The sequence below is a fragment of the Carex rostrata genome, chromosome 28, assembly GCF_964058835.1.
Source record: "Carex rostrata chromosome 28, lpCarRost1.2, whole genome shotgun sequence".
In the NCBI taxonomy this organism is placed as follows: Eukaryota; Viridiplantae; Streptophyta; class Magnoliopsida; order Poales; family Cyperaceae; genus Carex; species Carex rostrata.
The window spans coordinates 5232352-5249460 of record NC_135945.1 but is presented as its reverse complement, the minus strand read 5'-3'; the positions used below and the strand labels follow the sequence as shown (position 1 = coordinate 5249460).

Genomic DNA, 17109 nt, shown 5'->3' with positions numbered 1-17109 from the left:
GAGCAATACAGCTATTACATCTCCAAGTAAGGAAATAATCTTTCTTAATAATGAAAACAATCTAACAATCTAACATGGAAACAATCTAACATGGATCTACTACTCTCTAGTACTAGGCCGAAATATACATGAAATTTATTTCCTTATCAGCAAGATCTAATTTGACGATTCTTTCATGAGTCATGATCTAATACTTCATGGGTCATGAGCAATATAATCTGACGAGTCCTTCATGAGTCATGATCTAATCCTTCATGGGTCATGAGCAAATCCTTCATGAGTTATGACACTTTCTTTCTTTGACACGGTGCTTCTTTTACAAATTAGTTGGTGGAGATGTGTACATTAGTGAATTTCAAAGGAAAATCAATAATGTTTTATTTTTGAATTGCTGAATTGTTGATGCAATGGCTACTGCGCTAATTGGCCGTCCAACGGAACAGAAAAAGGATTTCATTGTAATAATATGATTCTCATGAATTTATGTGCCAAACTACAGCCTACAGAGCTAAGATTATATACTAGCTAGGAAGAAAATCATCAAGACCTACTAATCATGACCCACTACCATCAATTTATGATGTTATATTTTTTACTATATAATTGTCACAACCCAAATAGTCGACAACTTGCCGTGGCACCTAGGTCAAGTGAGTCACAACAACACACCCAACTAGATGTCACAAGGCACAATAGTACTTAAGGTTATGGCAATACCAATGCTCAACGCTTTCAATATTCAATATAGACTTTCAACATAGATATCATACACATGTTGAAAACAACACACATATATATAAGTTTACAGTCTTTTCAATATTTACTAAAGAAACTTCTCGTGCAAATCTGAACAAAAGGCAAACTAAATGAGAAGTATCCAAGTGCAACAAGCACTAACAAAATGACTGTATAACTAACATATACATATATGTAAAGACTATACCAAAATCTATACAATGTGGCAGCTAATGCTCTTGCCGTCTAGTCCCGATCGATACTGCTACACTTTGCTCCTAAAACCTGAAATTCACAAAGTGGACAGATGAGAGATTTAAACCTCACAGTGCGGTACTTAGTTTCTGTCATGAGATCCTTAGATCCAACCAAGCAAAATGAAAACCACATCAAGTACAACAATAATGTAATAAAAATATTTGACAATTGAATGAAACAATCACAATAAAGATTAGTCAACTATTATACGCTTAACACAACAATATGCTAAGGTTAGGTTTTTCACAAGACCACATAGGTTCAGTTCTAGTAGTTTAAAGAATACATTTATGTTTACATAGAAGACTTCATTATCTCAACCATACTTTTTATTATCACTTATCCAAAGTCGAATAGAACCATTGTTTTATGAATTACTTTTCTCGAACTTTCAATCTGCATCACACACTACAAGTTCAACAAATATAAAACATAGGTCATGCACAGCCCAGCTATGCGGTACTCAAATAATGGCGCTTACACAGCCCAGCTATGCGCTACCCGAATATGGCGCCTACACAGCCCAGCTATGCACGCGGTACCCGCATATGGCACCTACACAGCCCAGCTATGCGCTACCCGAATAATGGCGCCTACACAGTCCAGCTATGCGCTACCCGAATATGGCGCCTACACAGCCCAGCTATGCGCTACCCGAATTTCATGCTTCAATTTCAATCAAAGTACATACGAGACATTCCTTATGCAAGAAAATCAAGATGTTCTATAAATGCAAGTCATATTCATATTTCTATTTAAGTTCCCTTTCATGCATAATATAAAAAAATTCAACAATGTTCATGAAGAAATTTTAGTCTTCATTTCTAACCAGGGTACATAAAAGACATACTATATGCAAACAAATCAAAATGTGCAATCAATGCAATGCACATTCACATTTCTATCTAAGGTTCCATTGTTGCAAAGCTAACAAAATTTCAGCAAGATTCCTGACAAGTGCAAGGTTCAAATCACATCATAATATACCATGGATGAAATTTGTACAATATAAAAATTGGGTCAGCACAATGATGAATTAAACATGCTTACTATACAACTCCAGTATATTGGTAAGGCTCATGTCTTGTAACAAACATGCATCTTAGTAACTTAATAAATAACTCTAAGAAAGCAAGCATAAACCCGAATCAGCAATGATAAGCTATGCATGCACAAGTGTTCAACAGAATTTGTATCTGAGATGAAACAAAACTGAGTAATTTCGACATCCGCACCTGACACGTGATCTATTTACCAAGGCGATATCGTTGCTCTATTCTCTATCGTCAGGTCACTGCTCCATCTTCTTTCATCCCTCTTTCTCCTCCTTACTATATTATCTCCTAATCACCTCCTCCCGTTAATTTCCAGGACCCCAAATCCGAATATAAGTTTCGCCCCCCCCCCCCCCCCCCCTCTCTTTTCAGTTAGCGGATTCCCCAAGAATTAAAAAAAAAAACCAGAACCTTTTTCCTCCTTACCCCTTTAGCGTGAAGGGCCTTCGTTGGAATTGTGGAGTTAGGTGATAAAAAAAAAAAAATGAGTTGTCCCATGACTAACAGGTGTCCCCATGTCATGCTTCCAAAGAAATTTATTTATATATTATGTAACTATTCTACCTATTTACTATTGTTATTACCATAAAAATATTTGACTAACTGAATGAGTTTTCCCATGACCAACAGGTGTCTCCATGTCATCCTTTCAAAGAAATTATTTAAATATTCTACTTATTTATATAAATATCCCGCTTATTACTATTGGTATTTTTATAAAAAGATTTGCCTACTCATATAATATTCAAAACAACATATAGCTCAAGTAAAAAAATGATTGTTTAATTTATACTTAGTTCATCTATTTACTTTAAAATCGTAAAATTGTATTTTGACATGCTATGTTTTTAATTACAAAAATATATCATAATTTATATTTTAAATTTTACACTTAACTCCTCTTTTCATTTATAGTTAAAACTTGACTCCTTATGATTTTATATTTTAAATTTTCAGGATGTTACAATAATTTCAACCTATCAACAATTATTTGACCAAGATATGTTTAAAGATGCTCAAAATATAGATGTTGTAGATTCCTTTACAATTTTCCAGAATTTTTTTGTTTAGCTAAATCCAAGTCAGTTTGAGAAAGATATGACCAAAATACTAACCTTTGATAAATCTGTTCAGGTTGTGTGATTTGTTTTTTTTTTTTTTAAATTCATCAAACTTCTTTACTTGTAACTATAATCAGAATATGAAATTGGTGAGCTAAACAAGGCACGAATGAGCACAAAAGAGTAAGTATAAAGGAACAAATATATTTGTCACTAATCATCTCTTGCTGAGCATGCAAGGAACTAATATTTTACGTGTTAATTAAACACAACTTTGAAGCCTTGTTTCATTTATGTTCCCTATCAAAGGCTTCCTCAATAATTATCATCCAAATTCTTGATTTGTGCAATTCCTCAAAAGCTTTTTTCACCTCAGGCAGCAATCGATGGGCTCATTTGCTGAAGGATTGTTTACTTTCGAAACAAAGGAGGTTTCAAAGCTAGCAACCCAGGGTCGAATAAATGAAGAATTGGACAAAATAAAATCCTATGAAAGAATGTATACTATCAAGTACGGTCCCTTTACCCTGGGCAACATCAAATGGGAGATCCTCCTAGTACCAATCGGAGAAAATTTGTGCCATTTTCTCTGTTTGTTAGATGATGCAGTGGTAGTCAAGAAGTTTGGCTACATATACTTGGTGCAGGATCACAGTAGCAATGGTGATTGGAAGATCCACACTGGGATAGAATTGCATGAAGAGGAGGGTTTGGAAATAAAACCCTTTGTAGCCGAGGCTTTGGATCTCAAATCCATGGCACTGTTAACATACTTTAGCAAATCAGATCAAGAGAAATATTCTAAAGATGATTGCTTCTTGAATAAATTCGTATTTTGGGTCGACATTGCTGATGATTCCAGGAAGGTGCTGGCAAATGCTGTGCGCCTTGGAGAGCCTCATCAACCCGAGTTCATATCACCAAATCTTTCTGTGCCTTCGACAGCCTCATCCACCCTCCTGGTAACTGGTGATTTTGCAGATATTATTTTTCTTGTGAAAGAAGACACATTTGCTGCCCATAGGTGTGTGCTTGCGGCTCGTTCATCTGTTTTCCGAACAGAACTTCTTGCCCTTCCAAAGGATATTAATACGAGCATGAATAGTTTACGTGTATCTGTACGGCACATTGATGGACTCACATTTAAACACCTGCTCCATTTCATTTATACCGATACCTTGCCGCCTGACTTCAAGGAGGTTACCCCACCAGAGAGATACCACCGCATGTTTGTCGCAGCGCATTGTTTTAAAATTGAAGGGCTCAAGTTAATATGCGAGAAGCAGCTTACCAAGGTGGTTGCTGATGCCATGATAACCGCAATAGATCTCTTGGAGTATCATGAGTGCAGTCTGCTCGAAATTGTTCAGCATGATTGAAATAATTGCTTCAACTGTTCTGGGTACAAAAGAAGTCGATCACCTATGTCTATGTTAGCAGTAGTTGCAAGTAATAAAAGGGATCAAAGGATTTAAGAAGTAGAGAATGAATATTGTATTAATCTTGTGTATCAATTACAATTACAGTGAAGTTCATTTACAGACTATATTATGGTTTATTTCTAAACATCTCCAATTAATCATCTCCTACCTACCACTCTTGTATTCCTAATTATTTCCCACATTATATACCCACTTATATCTCTAACAGGGATCGGAGTTTATCCAGTTTTTTTTTTTTTTTTCAAAGGTTTTGTTGTGATCTGTGTTTTTGTTAAGTTGTTCATGTTGTTCATATTGTCTAACAGGGATCTGTGTTTTTGTTAAGTTGTTCATGTTGTTCATATTGTCTAACAGGGATCTGTGTTTTTGTTAAGTTGTTCATGTTTTTGAATTGCTGAATTGTTGACGCAATGGCTACAGCGCTAATTGTGCCGTGCCGGAAAAAGGATTTCATTGTAATAATATTATTCTCATGCATTTATGTGCCAACTATAGGCATTGGCGCACCTAAGGTGTTCCAAGGGTAGGCAAGTGTCTAGTCGTGTCAAATTTTTTAGAGATGACCACGTTGTGTGAATGGTCATTGCATGGGACACACGAGTCACAACACATGACCAGCACATGTGAAATGTTTTGCCGTGATGGAACCGTGTTGTGGTGTAATTGAACCATGTCGTGTCGTGACGTATCTGGTCACGTCGTGAGTGTTTTAGAAACTTATTTGCTTTTTTATTTAATTTGTCAGGAGAAAAAAAAATATACTCTTATTAGTATTTTGTGCCTATCCTTGGCTAGAATTATGGATCCTCCCCTGACTACAGAGCTAAGATTGTATACTTGCTAGGAAGAAAAAATCACCAAGCCCTACTAATCATGACCCACTACCATCAATTTATGATGTTTGTAGAGAAGTCAATTTTCTCTACCTTGCAACTTTTATAATGGACTGGAACTTAAATGAACCAGCAAAAAAATTAAAAGTAGTGGTGTATCTATCAATAATGCAATTTTGACTCTTCTATAGTAGATATTATTAATTGTTGCATATCAATCTTGATTAGTTAGTCATTAAAAATATATGAAATAAAATGAATCAAAGCTTTTAATTTAGAGGGGAAAAAGGGCTTTAGCTTTTTTAGCACACATAGGTGAGCTTCAACAATCAATGTGGTTGCAAATTTACAAAAATAAATTACGAATCGTTCAGATCCAATTATTTTAATTGATGGGTTACGGATTCTAGGCCCAAAATGTAAGAAGGCCTAAGGCCTCCAATCCAAATTTATCAGCACTAGATTTTCACTGGTACGGTCTGTACGGAATTGATGTGGAAAGGAAATTAAAATATATAAATTGATTTAAACAGCTGTATGTTGACTTTATTGAATAGTAGATAACATGTTGCAATTAATAAACATAATCTGGAAGGAATATTCTCAAATCATTGTCACTATATCTCATGTCTTAGCTGCGTGCTGAGCACAAAGAGAAATAGTCTTTTCCCTGTTAATTACCCCTAAAATTGAAGCCCTCTTTCATTTCTGTTCCCTATCAATCATCCTCCAAATTCTTAATTTGTGCAATACATCAAAAGCTTTTTTTTTTTCACCTCATCCAACAATGGGTTCATTTGCTGAAGGAGTGTTTACAGTTGAAACAAAGGAGGTTTCACGGCTTGCACCGCAGGGCCGAATAAACAAAGAATTGTTGAAAATAAAATCCTTTGAAAGAATGTATAATACCAAGTATGGTCGCTACATGTCCTTGGTGCAGGATTACAGTAGCGAGGGCGAATGGAAGATCGACACTTTTATAAAAATAAATGAAGAGATGGATTTCAAAGCAACCCCTCTTGGCGAGGGATTGGGCCTCCCCATGGTGCCGTTAACGTACTTCACCAAAGAAGATCAAGAGAAGTATTCTAATGATGATTGCTTTGTGCATAAATTATTTTTATGGGTCAATTTTGATGGTTCCAAGAAAGCACGGGCAAAATCTATGCACCTGCGACGGCCTCAACAACCCCAGGTAATATCAACAAACCCTTCTGAACCTTCGGCACTTGATCAGCCAGATGAAGAAGAAATGGTAATATTACCTCCTGTAGACCTAATTAGTACACTCCTAGAAACCGGGGATTTTGCAGATATTATTTTTGTTGTAAAAAAACACACATTCGCTGCCCATAGGTGCATGCTTTGCGGCTCGTTCCTCTGTGTTCTGATCAGAACTTCTCGCTCTACAAGACAATATTGATACGAGCATGAAGAATTTATGTGTATCAGTGTATCCATGCAGCATATGGATGGACTCACATTTAAGCACTTGCTCCATTTCATTTATACTGATTCCTTGCCCCTTGATTTTGAGGAGGTTATTCCTCCTGAGAGTTACCACCGCATGCTTGTTGGAGCGCATCATTTTAAAATCAAAGGGCTCAAGTTAATATGTGAGAAGATGCTTACCAAGGCGGTCTGCTCAAAGTAATTAAAAAAAAAACAAATTCCATTTTTCCTAAATTTTTAAAAATAATATTCTTCTGGCTTCCATTAACTTAATTAGATTCTTACCTTCCCTTCCCTACTCCTCACTCGTATATTTTTTTTTATTGTTTTATGAATTTGTGACTCCGTTTAGAACCAGTAAAGACTTATCAGGTCCAAATTAGAATTCATAGATGGGCCGGATAACTTACCGGTCACTAGGCTGTTTCTCATGAAACCAAACGGGCCTTAATTGGGTTGGGTTGTTAGGGAGAGAGAATAGAAAAAGAGGCCCAGTTGAAAAAAAAATGCGACGTGATTGCTAGAGTTCTTTGTGACTAAAAAGGTGGATTGAGACTTGATTATTTGCAGTAACAGAAATCTTGAGTTTAAAATTATGCCATCCAACACTACAACAAAGTAGACATTTTTTGCGAGGGAAAAAGTGCATTTACGACGGTTGTTCGTCGCAAAAAGAAAAAGCTGAACAATGAGAATAGTCCGTCGCAAAAAGTCACTTTTTTATCCTCGCGAAAAGTGTCTCATTTTTGTTGTGCAATGAGAATGAGGGTTGAGTTACTTTAGAGTATGGGACTAAAATTTTCTTCAAAATTCACGCGGAACTTAATTTTGAGTTACTTTATTTAGTTTTATATTTTAATTAAGGAAGAAACACCATTAGTTCAAATATTGGTGCAATTAATTGACAATCATACTGATCTGACGATTAATGTTTTTTATCAATAAAAAAAATTACTATTACTTCACATTTGTTATAATTAACTTGTGTATATTAATTGTTGCATGTGTTGGTTACTTTCAATCTGATCAGAGACGTACAGTACAGTATGGAACAATTAATTAATATATATTTATGTGACATAATTAAAAAACCTGGATTAATTGAACATTGAGTACTAAACTAATTGGGTTTAATTACCAGTGGCCGTCTACTATAAATTTATCCAAACTTGTGTTACTTTAGAGGATATGACTAAAATTTTAGAGTTTCATTGTACCGTTAGCTACATACAGCATGAATTGAAAATTAGTCGGTAATATATATATGAGGAGGGATCGAGTAACAACAATTTTGAGTTACAACAAATTACAACAACGATTTTCTACATTTTTAAAGTTCAAATCGTCAATCCAAACAGTTAGATGTGATCTCTACAATAAAATGTGCTTGGAGACCAAATTTTATATTTTTTGGAATTTTTTTACTATTTATTAAGATGGGTACAAAATTCAATGATCTGAATTAATTTGACTAGTTTTTGTACCCATCTAACGGTTTGGATCGACGATTTGAACTTTAAAAATATAGAAAATCGTTGTTGTAACTTGTTGTAACTTAAAAATTGTTGTAACTTGATCCCTCCTCTATATATATATATATATATATAGGACTTGGCAACGGTGCTATGGGTTGCATAGAAGCCTCCCGTGCTACGGCTCAATATTCGAGTTTTCAAAATCCTAACGGTCGATCCGAACCGTTCATCTTGTTCTCCATATTAATATGTGTTTGGAAACCAAATTTTACATTTTTTGGAAATTATTTACTATTTTTTTAGATTTATTGAAAATCGTTGTTTTTCAGACAAATCTGGACCATAAAAAACAGCGATATTCAATTAATCTAAAAAAATAGTAAACAATTTCCAAAAAATGTAAAATTTGGTCTCCAAGTACATATTAATATGGAGAACAAGTTGAACGGTTCGGATCAACTGTTAGGATTTTAAAAACTCGAATATTGAGCCGTAGCACGGGAGGCTTCTATGCAACCCATAGCACCGTTGCCAAGTCCTATATATATATATATATATATATATATATTTGAAACTCTTAACTAGCGTCTTAATTTAGTAATGTTATGAAAACAATGAAACAATTAAAAACCTCAATAATTAATGAAAATGGATCTTTCCGATCGACCAACTCATTAATTTACTCGAAATTAAGGCGAGATCATTCGCTGTATATTTGTGACCTTATGGTATGAGAAATTACATCACCATCCCTTTGATCATAAGGCAACCTTAATTACTTTCAAATTAATATAATTCTAAATTCTATATTTAAGTATTTCTCATCAATCCAATTGAGATTAATTAAACCTAAATAATATCATTATTCAATTAATTGAAAAAAACAATAGTTATTAAAAAATTTAATGGTAAATACATAATTTCGTAATTTTTGAGTGATACATCTGAAATTATCCCACAAATTAACTTTTTGGAGCCAGTCGTTAATTTTGATATAATGAGGGAAATATAAATTAGTGGCAGCTTTTTAGTGTATTTCACCATCATTTTATTTCTTCATTTCTTTTTGGATCTAAAATCTTGAATATAAAAAAGGAAAAAAGAACACAAAAATAAAAACACAGAATTCCCCAATAGAATAATTCTATTTCTTGTTTAACCATGCAAGCTTCTATCAAGCAGTAATATATCAAACACCAATAACTAATCAAAACTAAATGAGCAAATAAATACAAAAAAATCCTTTCATATACTCTTCTCTTTATATTAAAAAAGGTATCAGATGACTTGTTTATTGGCATACACCATAAATAGGAAAATTGCAGTTTATATCATACACCATATTACTAACCTCAATTATATCTGGAAAAAAAAAAAAAAAAATTTTACGAAACACCCTCATTTTGTCGACATCCAAAACTGCATTTTTCAACTATTCATTACTTATTAACAATACCACAACATCTTAATAATTAAAATTAACAAAACTACTCATCTACTCCATCTTCATCAACCCAAGCAACAACCTGTTCAATATCTGGTTTCCTTTATAACTTGACCATCAGTCGGCACTAAGTGGCTATATATGTGCCACACTAAACTTAGACAAAAATGTAAGCTTGCTTAGTGAAGCGGGTATGGACCCATTAAGTTTATTCATAGAAAGATCCAAAGTTCTCCATGTTTGTTATAGAGTCAGGTATGTGACCCGTTAACCCATCATGACTCAAATCTAAAACATGAGGCAATTTCAGATTTCCAAATTCAGGCCATATCGACCCGTTAAGCCCGTTATTGTTTAAGTTGAGACAAGGGGCCATATCAGTTTTGGAGGAAGTATAAAATTTAAAATATTAAAGAATTAATAGTTTTCGATCACTTACAGTAGACACCATCGATGAATTCGAGCAATCCATCAGGCAGCTTTTTGTAGAAGAATCTAGTTCTACTGAGGAGTGACATCTCATTCGAGAGAGTATTTGAACTGAAAAGCAAAATCAAGCACAATAAGTACCTCTTTTACAAACCAAACTAAACAAATTTTTAATCATACAAAATTACAACTGATACAGAAAAGTAACAAAAAACAGTAGAAAAGAAAGAAAAATAATAAAAATAGCTAACCTGGTAATTAGACCTTGCTACTTCATAGTCAGATAGAGGATTCCTCACTGAGCATCTGGATACAAAACTTTCCATTTTTAGGATTTTTAGAGTATTTTTAAGTTTCATATTTTCAAATTGCAAAAAATGTCAAATTCCAGCAAATACCGGGCTTATTGTGCATTTAGAACATAGCTCATGTGCCCCAAATTCCTGGAACTTTTTGTGCATATAGAACATGTTTGGACATGCATTTTCATATAACGAGCAAAAAATAACAGCTTGCCCAGAATAAATTTCTAAAGATGGGCTGACGGCGTTACCAAAACAAAAAACAGTAACAAGTTCAAAGCCCAAAAATAAATGTCTAAAATGCCCCTGAACTGAAATATTCTGCTATGTAACAGTATTGAACATTATTTTTTTCCCTCTTGTCATGCACATGCACATACCCCCCAATCATGGCTGACCTTGTGATACGATTTCTCTCGGGCATTTTTGTCAAACACCATCCATGCATCCTCCAAGCTCCTGACATTCAATCAACACTGGCTTCAGTTTGCCCTGGTAACAGATTCAACATGATGTTTTCATTATTAAATTGCCTAATGAAGTTTTAGTTGAAGCTATTTAAGACATGAGGTGCAAAATTTGTGAGAACAGGATCAGCTGAAACTGCACTGTAGAAAGCGTATATACCCTACAGTACAGTGCTTCCTGTTAACATTGAGTTTAACATTAGAGCTCAGAGAACAAATTCAAAAGATATAGCAAATATGAAAAAGGAAAAACCTGACTGGATGGTACAGTAATCAGTGATTTCGGGATTAGCTCCATACGAAGAACTGGAGGTGTCAGTTTCGAACTGATCCCTGAGCTTTCTGTTCTTCTCCGTCATACGAGTACGCCTTTTAAACAAAATAAGGTGATGATTAATTTATTTCAAGCACTCTCCCTTGGCCTCTGACTTGTTGACCCTCTCGCTTCCTGCCAGGTCAACAAGGTGCATGGAAGCATCTGAGCACTGTCCCACTCGTTAGATTTCTTCCTTGCACATGCACTGTCAAGCAACTGCACACATGACCCCCAATCTTTCATTTCAGTATTGCATCATTTGGAAGTAATTTCAAACATAATATATATAGAGTGAGGCTATGGATGGCACTATGCATAGCACAGATTATTCTGTACTATGGATCAATATCTGCTATTTCAAAGTCCACATGATTGATCTAAACCGTATAATATGATCTGTATATGAAAATGTAGTTGAAAACTAACTTTTTACATTTTTTAGAATGTTTCTACTATTATTTTAGATAGGCAGAAAATCACTGCTGTTTAATGATGTAGAATATTTAGATCTACAAGTACATTTAATTATCTGAAAATCACTACTTTCTAACTATCTGAAAACATAAAAATAAAATTCTAAAAAATATAAAATTTGATATACAAGTACATTTTTATATAGAGATCGTGCTGAATAGTTACGATCAACTTCTTGAACTTTGAAAATAGAACTATTGATCCATAGTACGGGCCAAAATGCGCTATGCATATACCATAGCCTCACTCAAATATATATTAAAAAGAAATAACATAACAATATTTTGTTTGTTACTTACCGAGAGGAGAGGAGATCAACACCCTTCATCTTCAACAGTCGGTACAATCTCTTAGAGTGAGGCCAGATCATTACTTTCCTGTTTCACCTATATCTCTCTCCTAAGTAGCCCGTAATTTGGTGATGATTGTTCCTTTGACGAGGGGGTCCCATTTCTTTCCATCTCTCCATATATATGATATGAGGCCGACATCTGGCAACCCCAAATGTGCAGCAAAGATCGAGAAACCTTGCATGAAATCAGGCCAACATACAAAATTCTTCACTCAGTCAATTCAACAAACACCTACTAGGTATGAAATAAACCATGGTTTTAGTCCGTACATTATAATATATCATACCAGAATGTTAGACACATCAGTGTCACCCAGACCAGCATCCCGATTCAAGCCCTCTCAACAAATCTGATTTGACCATAGTCAAACAATAACTGTTTTTATTATCAATTCTGTATAAGGGACTACTGCAAGTACCATCACAGAAACCTTGCATGAATCAGACCACTTCAGTCAGTCAATTCAACAAACACCTACTAGGTGTGAAATAAACCAGTGTTTTGGTCCATATATTATAATATATTAATATGCAATTCTGATTTGTTTTACAGAATGTAACAGTATCAAATAACTGAACAAGACAAGAGAACAAACACTTACCCCTGGTAAAACAAAAACCGAACCCAGCCCGTTCAATCAGCTTGGCGCTGAGTACATCGAAGCAAGCGGGTCCCTGATGGATACTATATTAATGGGAAGCAGAACAAGGTTATACAACTCATAAATGCTTAATTTGGTCAATTTTAATATTAATGGGGATCGAACTGAATAATAATTACTAAAAAGAAATATAATATGGTAATTACCTGCTGATTTTCACAATCTATTTTCTTGCGTAGCACATTCAACTGAAATTTTGCATTGTCTATTTCCTTCTTTAACTCTTCCATCTCTTCTTTCATCTGCCAATTTAAATAAATCATATATCTAATTATTATAAGGATTATTATTTTAGTGTTCAACTAAATATGAACTCAAATAAAAAAAATTTGGGGTATATACCTGTATAATCCTCCAGTCCTTCTCTATACAATTACATCAGAGTTGTTAACCTCAGGAGTCCATAACACAGTTTCCAATCTAGCAACTTCCTTTTGTAGATGATTTACCAGTTTCTTGTCCGAAAATGACCTAAATAAATTAATCCAATCGACAATTAATGAGGATTATATACAAACTATTAGATTAAAATTACGCTTAAATACCTAGTTCAAACTCAATTTGAAGAACCAAGCTTTCACAGAAGCCAAACTAGGGTAAGTTGTGACTCAATTTGCCTATACTAGTTTGGTATAATTTGAAGAACTTACAAAGAAAACAAATAAAATAAGAAAAATTAGGTCATTTGGAGCTTGCTTGGAAAATTTATGGGAATTTAATTGGATTCAATTTCATGAGGATTGATCAGTTACAATGCTCTACTAGGCAAAACTGAAACCTAGCTAGTAAATCAACCTATTTATCTATATTTTTAATGCAAACGGACCCCATGTGAAATGTCAAGCATGTTCCTCATTATTTCACATAAGCACCAAATTAAGGAGTACAGACCAATTATATGCTGAACATTTCCTTTGGTTTCAATCAACCACCTCTCCCATGTCAGTATCTCTTTCTCTTTCTTTGTTAAAGAAAGTGATTGTACAAAAGGTAAAAAATAAGGAGTGCATACCAATATGGTACTATGCATAGCACGGGTCAATCTGTGCTATGGATAAATATCTTTGTAGTGGTTTAAAAATATGCCATCGATCCTCATTAAAAAGAAGCTATGATAAGTATCCTACTAATAGAATTAGGGTCGGGTCAAATGTTGCTATATCAAATTATTTGATATATATCTATGTAGAAAATATTGATTACAACAATTAATATTACGAATTATTGCATGCAATTATCAGTTAGTCACTGACTCAGAGACATTAACAGGCGACCATAGTTCACACTTTTTAATAAATATATGTCATATGTCATATTTCTAAGTTAGCCTAATAACTTAAATATTGTGCATTAATTTCACTTGTGATTCACTAATATTAAATTTTTGTGTCCTGTGATATTTTTAAATAACTTTTTGTTACATTAATCCCATAAAAGTTCTGAAGCCTGCATAATCTCATCTGAAAATATGCTTCAACATTCATATACGGTTTTTAATATGAAATGGACTCAAACAACCTGTTGCTCGTTGTGATATATATATTTTACCCTCTCAAAATGAAACTTTGTGTCTTTTAATAAACAGTTTACAACATTAATTCTAAAGAAGTTTAGAATTAAAAATTATCCAAAAATAAATTCATAGATTTAACAAAAAAATATAGAAAAATTATTGTTTTGTTCGAAATTGAAAAATAATTTTAAAAGTTACTGTCCTCTTTTTAATTACAAGGGAACAGGTAGTATCTTTGCTTGTTATCAGCCCACTGTTCAACTAACGGGCCTCTTTTGTGCTTTAGATAATGTTAAGCTCAATCATTATCTTCAGTCTTCATAACAATGTTAAGCTCAACTAACAGGCCACTCTTTTCAACCAATTTCGAACCGAGCTGATTTCATTCGAAGTAGGGTTTCAAACGGAAGAGTTCGAGTTTGATTCGGTAATATTCGAACTAGTTCAATTTGGATCGTTAATAATTCGAATTGAGACGAATCAGAGAAGAATCGAAAGAGTTAGAGGTTATAGAACGATTCAAACCAATTTCGAACCGAGCCAGACCAATTTCAAACATCAATAAAATTAAATAATTAATAAATACTAATAGTTATATTATATTGACATGCGGAGTTAGACATTTTTTTTTTTTGGTTTCAGTAATTGAAAAATATTATAAATACTTAAAAATTAATATTTCTTGACATGATTTTTTAGCTGTTGATTATGTGGCTCCCAATTAAGTGCACCAAGCTTAATCTGTACACTTGCCTGCTCCTGTGTCAAGCATGCATGAAGCTAATTAATTAAGTCACCAAAAGATAATAAAAAAAAAAATTAAGCTTTAGTTGTTCATATTATTAAAAAATAAAGAATTGTTGAATACGAATTACAGAAGCATGAGTTATTGAAACTTCAACTCTAATTTTGGTTTTGTAATCTTCATTTAATTAGTTAACAAATATATATAAATTAAGCTCAGTATTAAAAAAAGTAATATAAATAAGTACAGAAATTAATGGCTGCAGCTATGGCCAAGCTAATTCCAGCACTTACTTTTGTAATGGCTGCTTCTATTGGGTATGTATTATATATATACTGATCTTTTAAACTTTTAATCTTAGCTTATATGTGACTTGATCAAAAATATTGTGAAGGATATAAAGTGAACAATTATTTAAATCCATCATTTTACAATTTACAGATTAGAGAGTGAAATTAACAAGTTAAGAAGCTGGGCTAAGATACTTGACGCCATGATTTGTGTAGGAGGAGCAATGACAATGGTCTTCTTCAAAGGTCCAAAGCTTTTAAACATGTAGTAGATTCCTTTATAATTTTCCACAAAATTTTTCTTCAGCTAAATCCGAGTCAGTTTGAGAAAGATATGACCAAGATACTAACCTTTGATAAATCTGTTCAGGTTGCGTGATTTTTTTTTTTTTAATTCAACAAACTTCATTACTTGTAACTATAATCAGAATATGAACTTAGTGAGCTAAACAAGGCACGAATGAGCACAAAAGAGTACGTATAAAGGAACAAATATCTTTGTCACAAACATCTCTTGCTGAGCATGCAAGGAACTAATATTTTACGTGTTAATTAAACACAACTTCAAAGCCTTGTTTCATTTATGTTCCCTATCAAAGACTTCCTCAATAATCGTCATCCAAATTCTTGATTTGTGCAATACCTCAAAAGCTTTTTTCACCTCAGGCAGCGATGGGCTCATTTGTTGAAGGATTGTATACTTTCGAAACAAAGGAGGTTTCAACGCTTGCACCCCAGGGTCGAATAAATGAAGAATTGTACGAAATAAAATCCTACGAAAGAATGTATACTATAAAGTACGGTCCTTTTACCCTGGGAGACATCGAATGGGAGATCCGCCTATTACCGTTCGGAGAATATTTGGGCTATTGTCTCTGTTTGTTAGATGATGCAGTGGTAGTCAAGAAGTTTGGCTACATATCCTTGGTGCAGGATCACAGTAGCAATGGTAATTGGAAGATCGGCAGTTCGACAAAATTGAACGAAGGGATGGCTTTCGAAGTACTCCCCTTCGCCAAGGGAATGGGCCTCCCCATGGTAGAGTTAAAATACTTTAACAAATCAGAACAACAGAAATATTCTAAAGATGATTGCTTCTTGAATAAATTCGTATTTTGGGTCATTGCTGATGATTCCAGGAAGGCGCCAGCAAATGCTGTGCGCCTTCGACAGCCTCATCAACCCGAGTTCATATCACCAAACCTTTCTGTGCCTTCGACAGCCTCATCAACCCTCCTGGTAACTGGTGATTTTGCAGATATTATTTTTCTTGTGAAAAAAGACACATTTGCTGCCCATAGGTGTGTGCTTGCGGCTCGTTCATCTGTTTTCCGATCAGAACTTCTCGCCCTACAAAAGGATATTAATATAAGCATGAATAGTTTGTGTGTATCTGTACGGCACATTGATGGACTCACGTTTAAACATTTGCTCCATTTCATTTATACCGATACCTTGCCGCCTGACTTCGAGGAGGTTACCCCACCAGAGAGATACCACCGCATGTTTGTCGCAGCGCATCGTTTTAAAATTGAAGGGCTCACGTTAATATGTGAGAAGAAGCTTACCAAGGTGGTTGCCGATGCCATGATAACCGCAATAGATCTCTCAGAGTATCATGAGAGCAGTCAGCTCAAAATTGTTCAGCATGATTGAAATAATTGCCTCAACTCTTCTGGGTACAAAAGAAGTCGACCACCTATGTCTATGTTAGCAGTAGTTGTACCACCGACAAGTATGTTGGAGAGGAGTCCAAGTAATAAAAGGGATTAAAAGATTTAAGAAATAGAGAATAAATATTGTA

The 17109-nt window shown here is 34.2% G+C and overlaps 2 protein-coding genes across 2 annotated transcripts; both read left to right on the top strand.

Annotated features, from left to right (window-relative positions):
• The first annotated feature begins 3495 nt into the window (after nt 1–3495).
• On the top strand, nt 3496–4488 carry LOC144545656 (BTB/POZ and MATH domain-containing protein 1-like). Its single transcript, XM_078294213.1, has one exon. The coding sequence runs from the start codon at nt 3496–3498 to the stop codon at nt 4486–4488; it is 993 nt and encodes a 330-aa protein (XP_078150339.1).
• An 11489-nt stretch (nt 4489–15977) lies between these two features.
• On the top strand, nt 15978–16961 carry LOC144545655 (BTB/POZ and MATH domain-containing protein 1-like). The gene has a single exon (XM_078294212.1). The coding sequence runs from the start codon at nt 15978–15980 to the stop codon at nt 16959–16961; it is 984 nt and encodes a 327-aa protein (XP_078150338.1).
• Nucleotides 16962–17109: the final 148 nt, after the last annotated feature.

What these genes read in the sequence shown, in the direction of transcription:
- LOC144545656 (XM_078294213.1), top strand. Translation starts at nt 3,496, where the DNA reads ATGGGCTCATTTGCTGAAGGATTGTTTACTTTCGAAACAAAGGAGGTT.
- LOC144545655 (XM_078294212.1), top strand. Translation starts at nt 15,978, where the DNA reads ATGGGCTCATTTGTTGAAGGATTGTATACTTTCGAAACAAAGGAGGTT.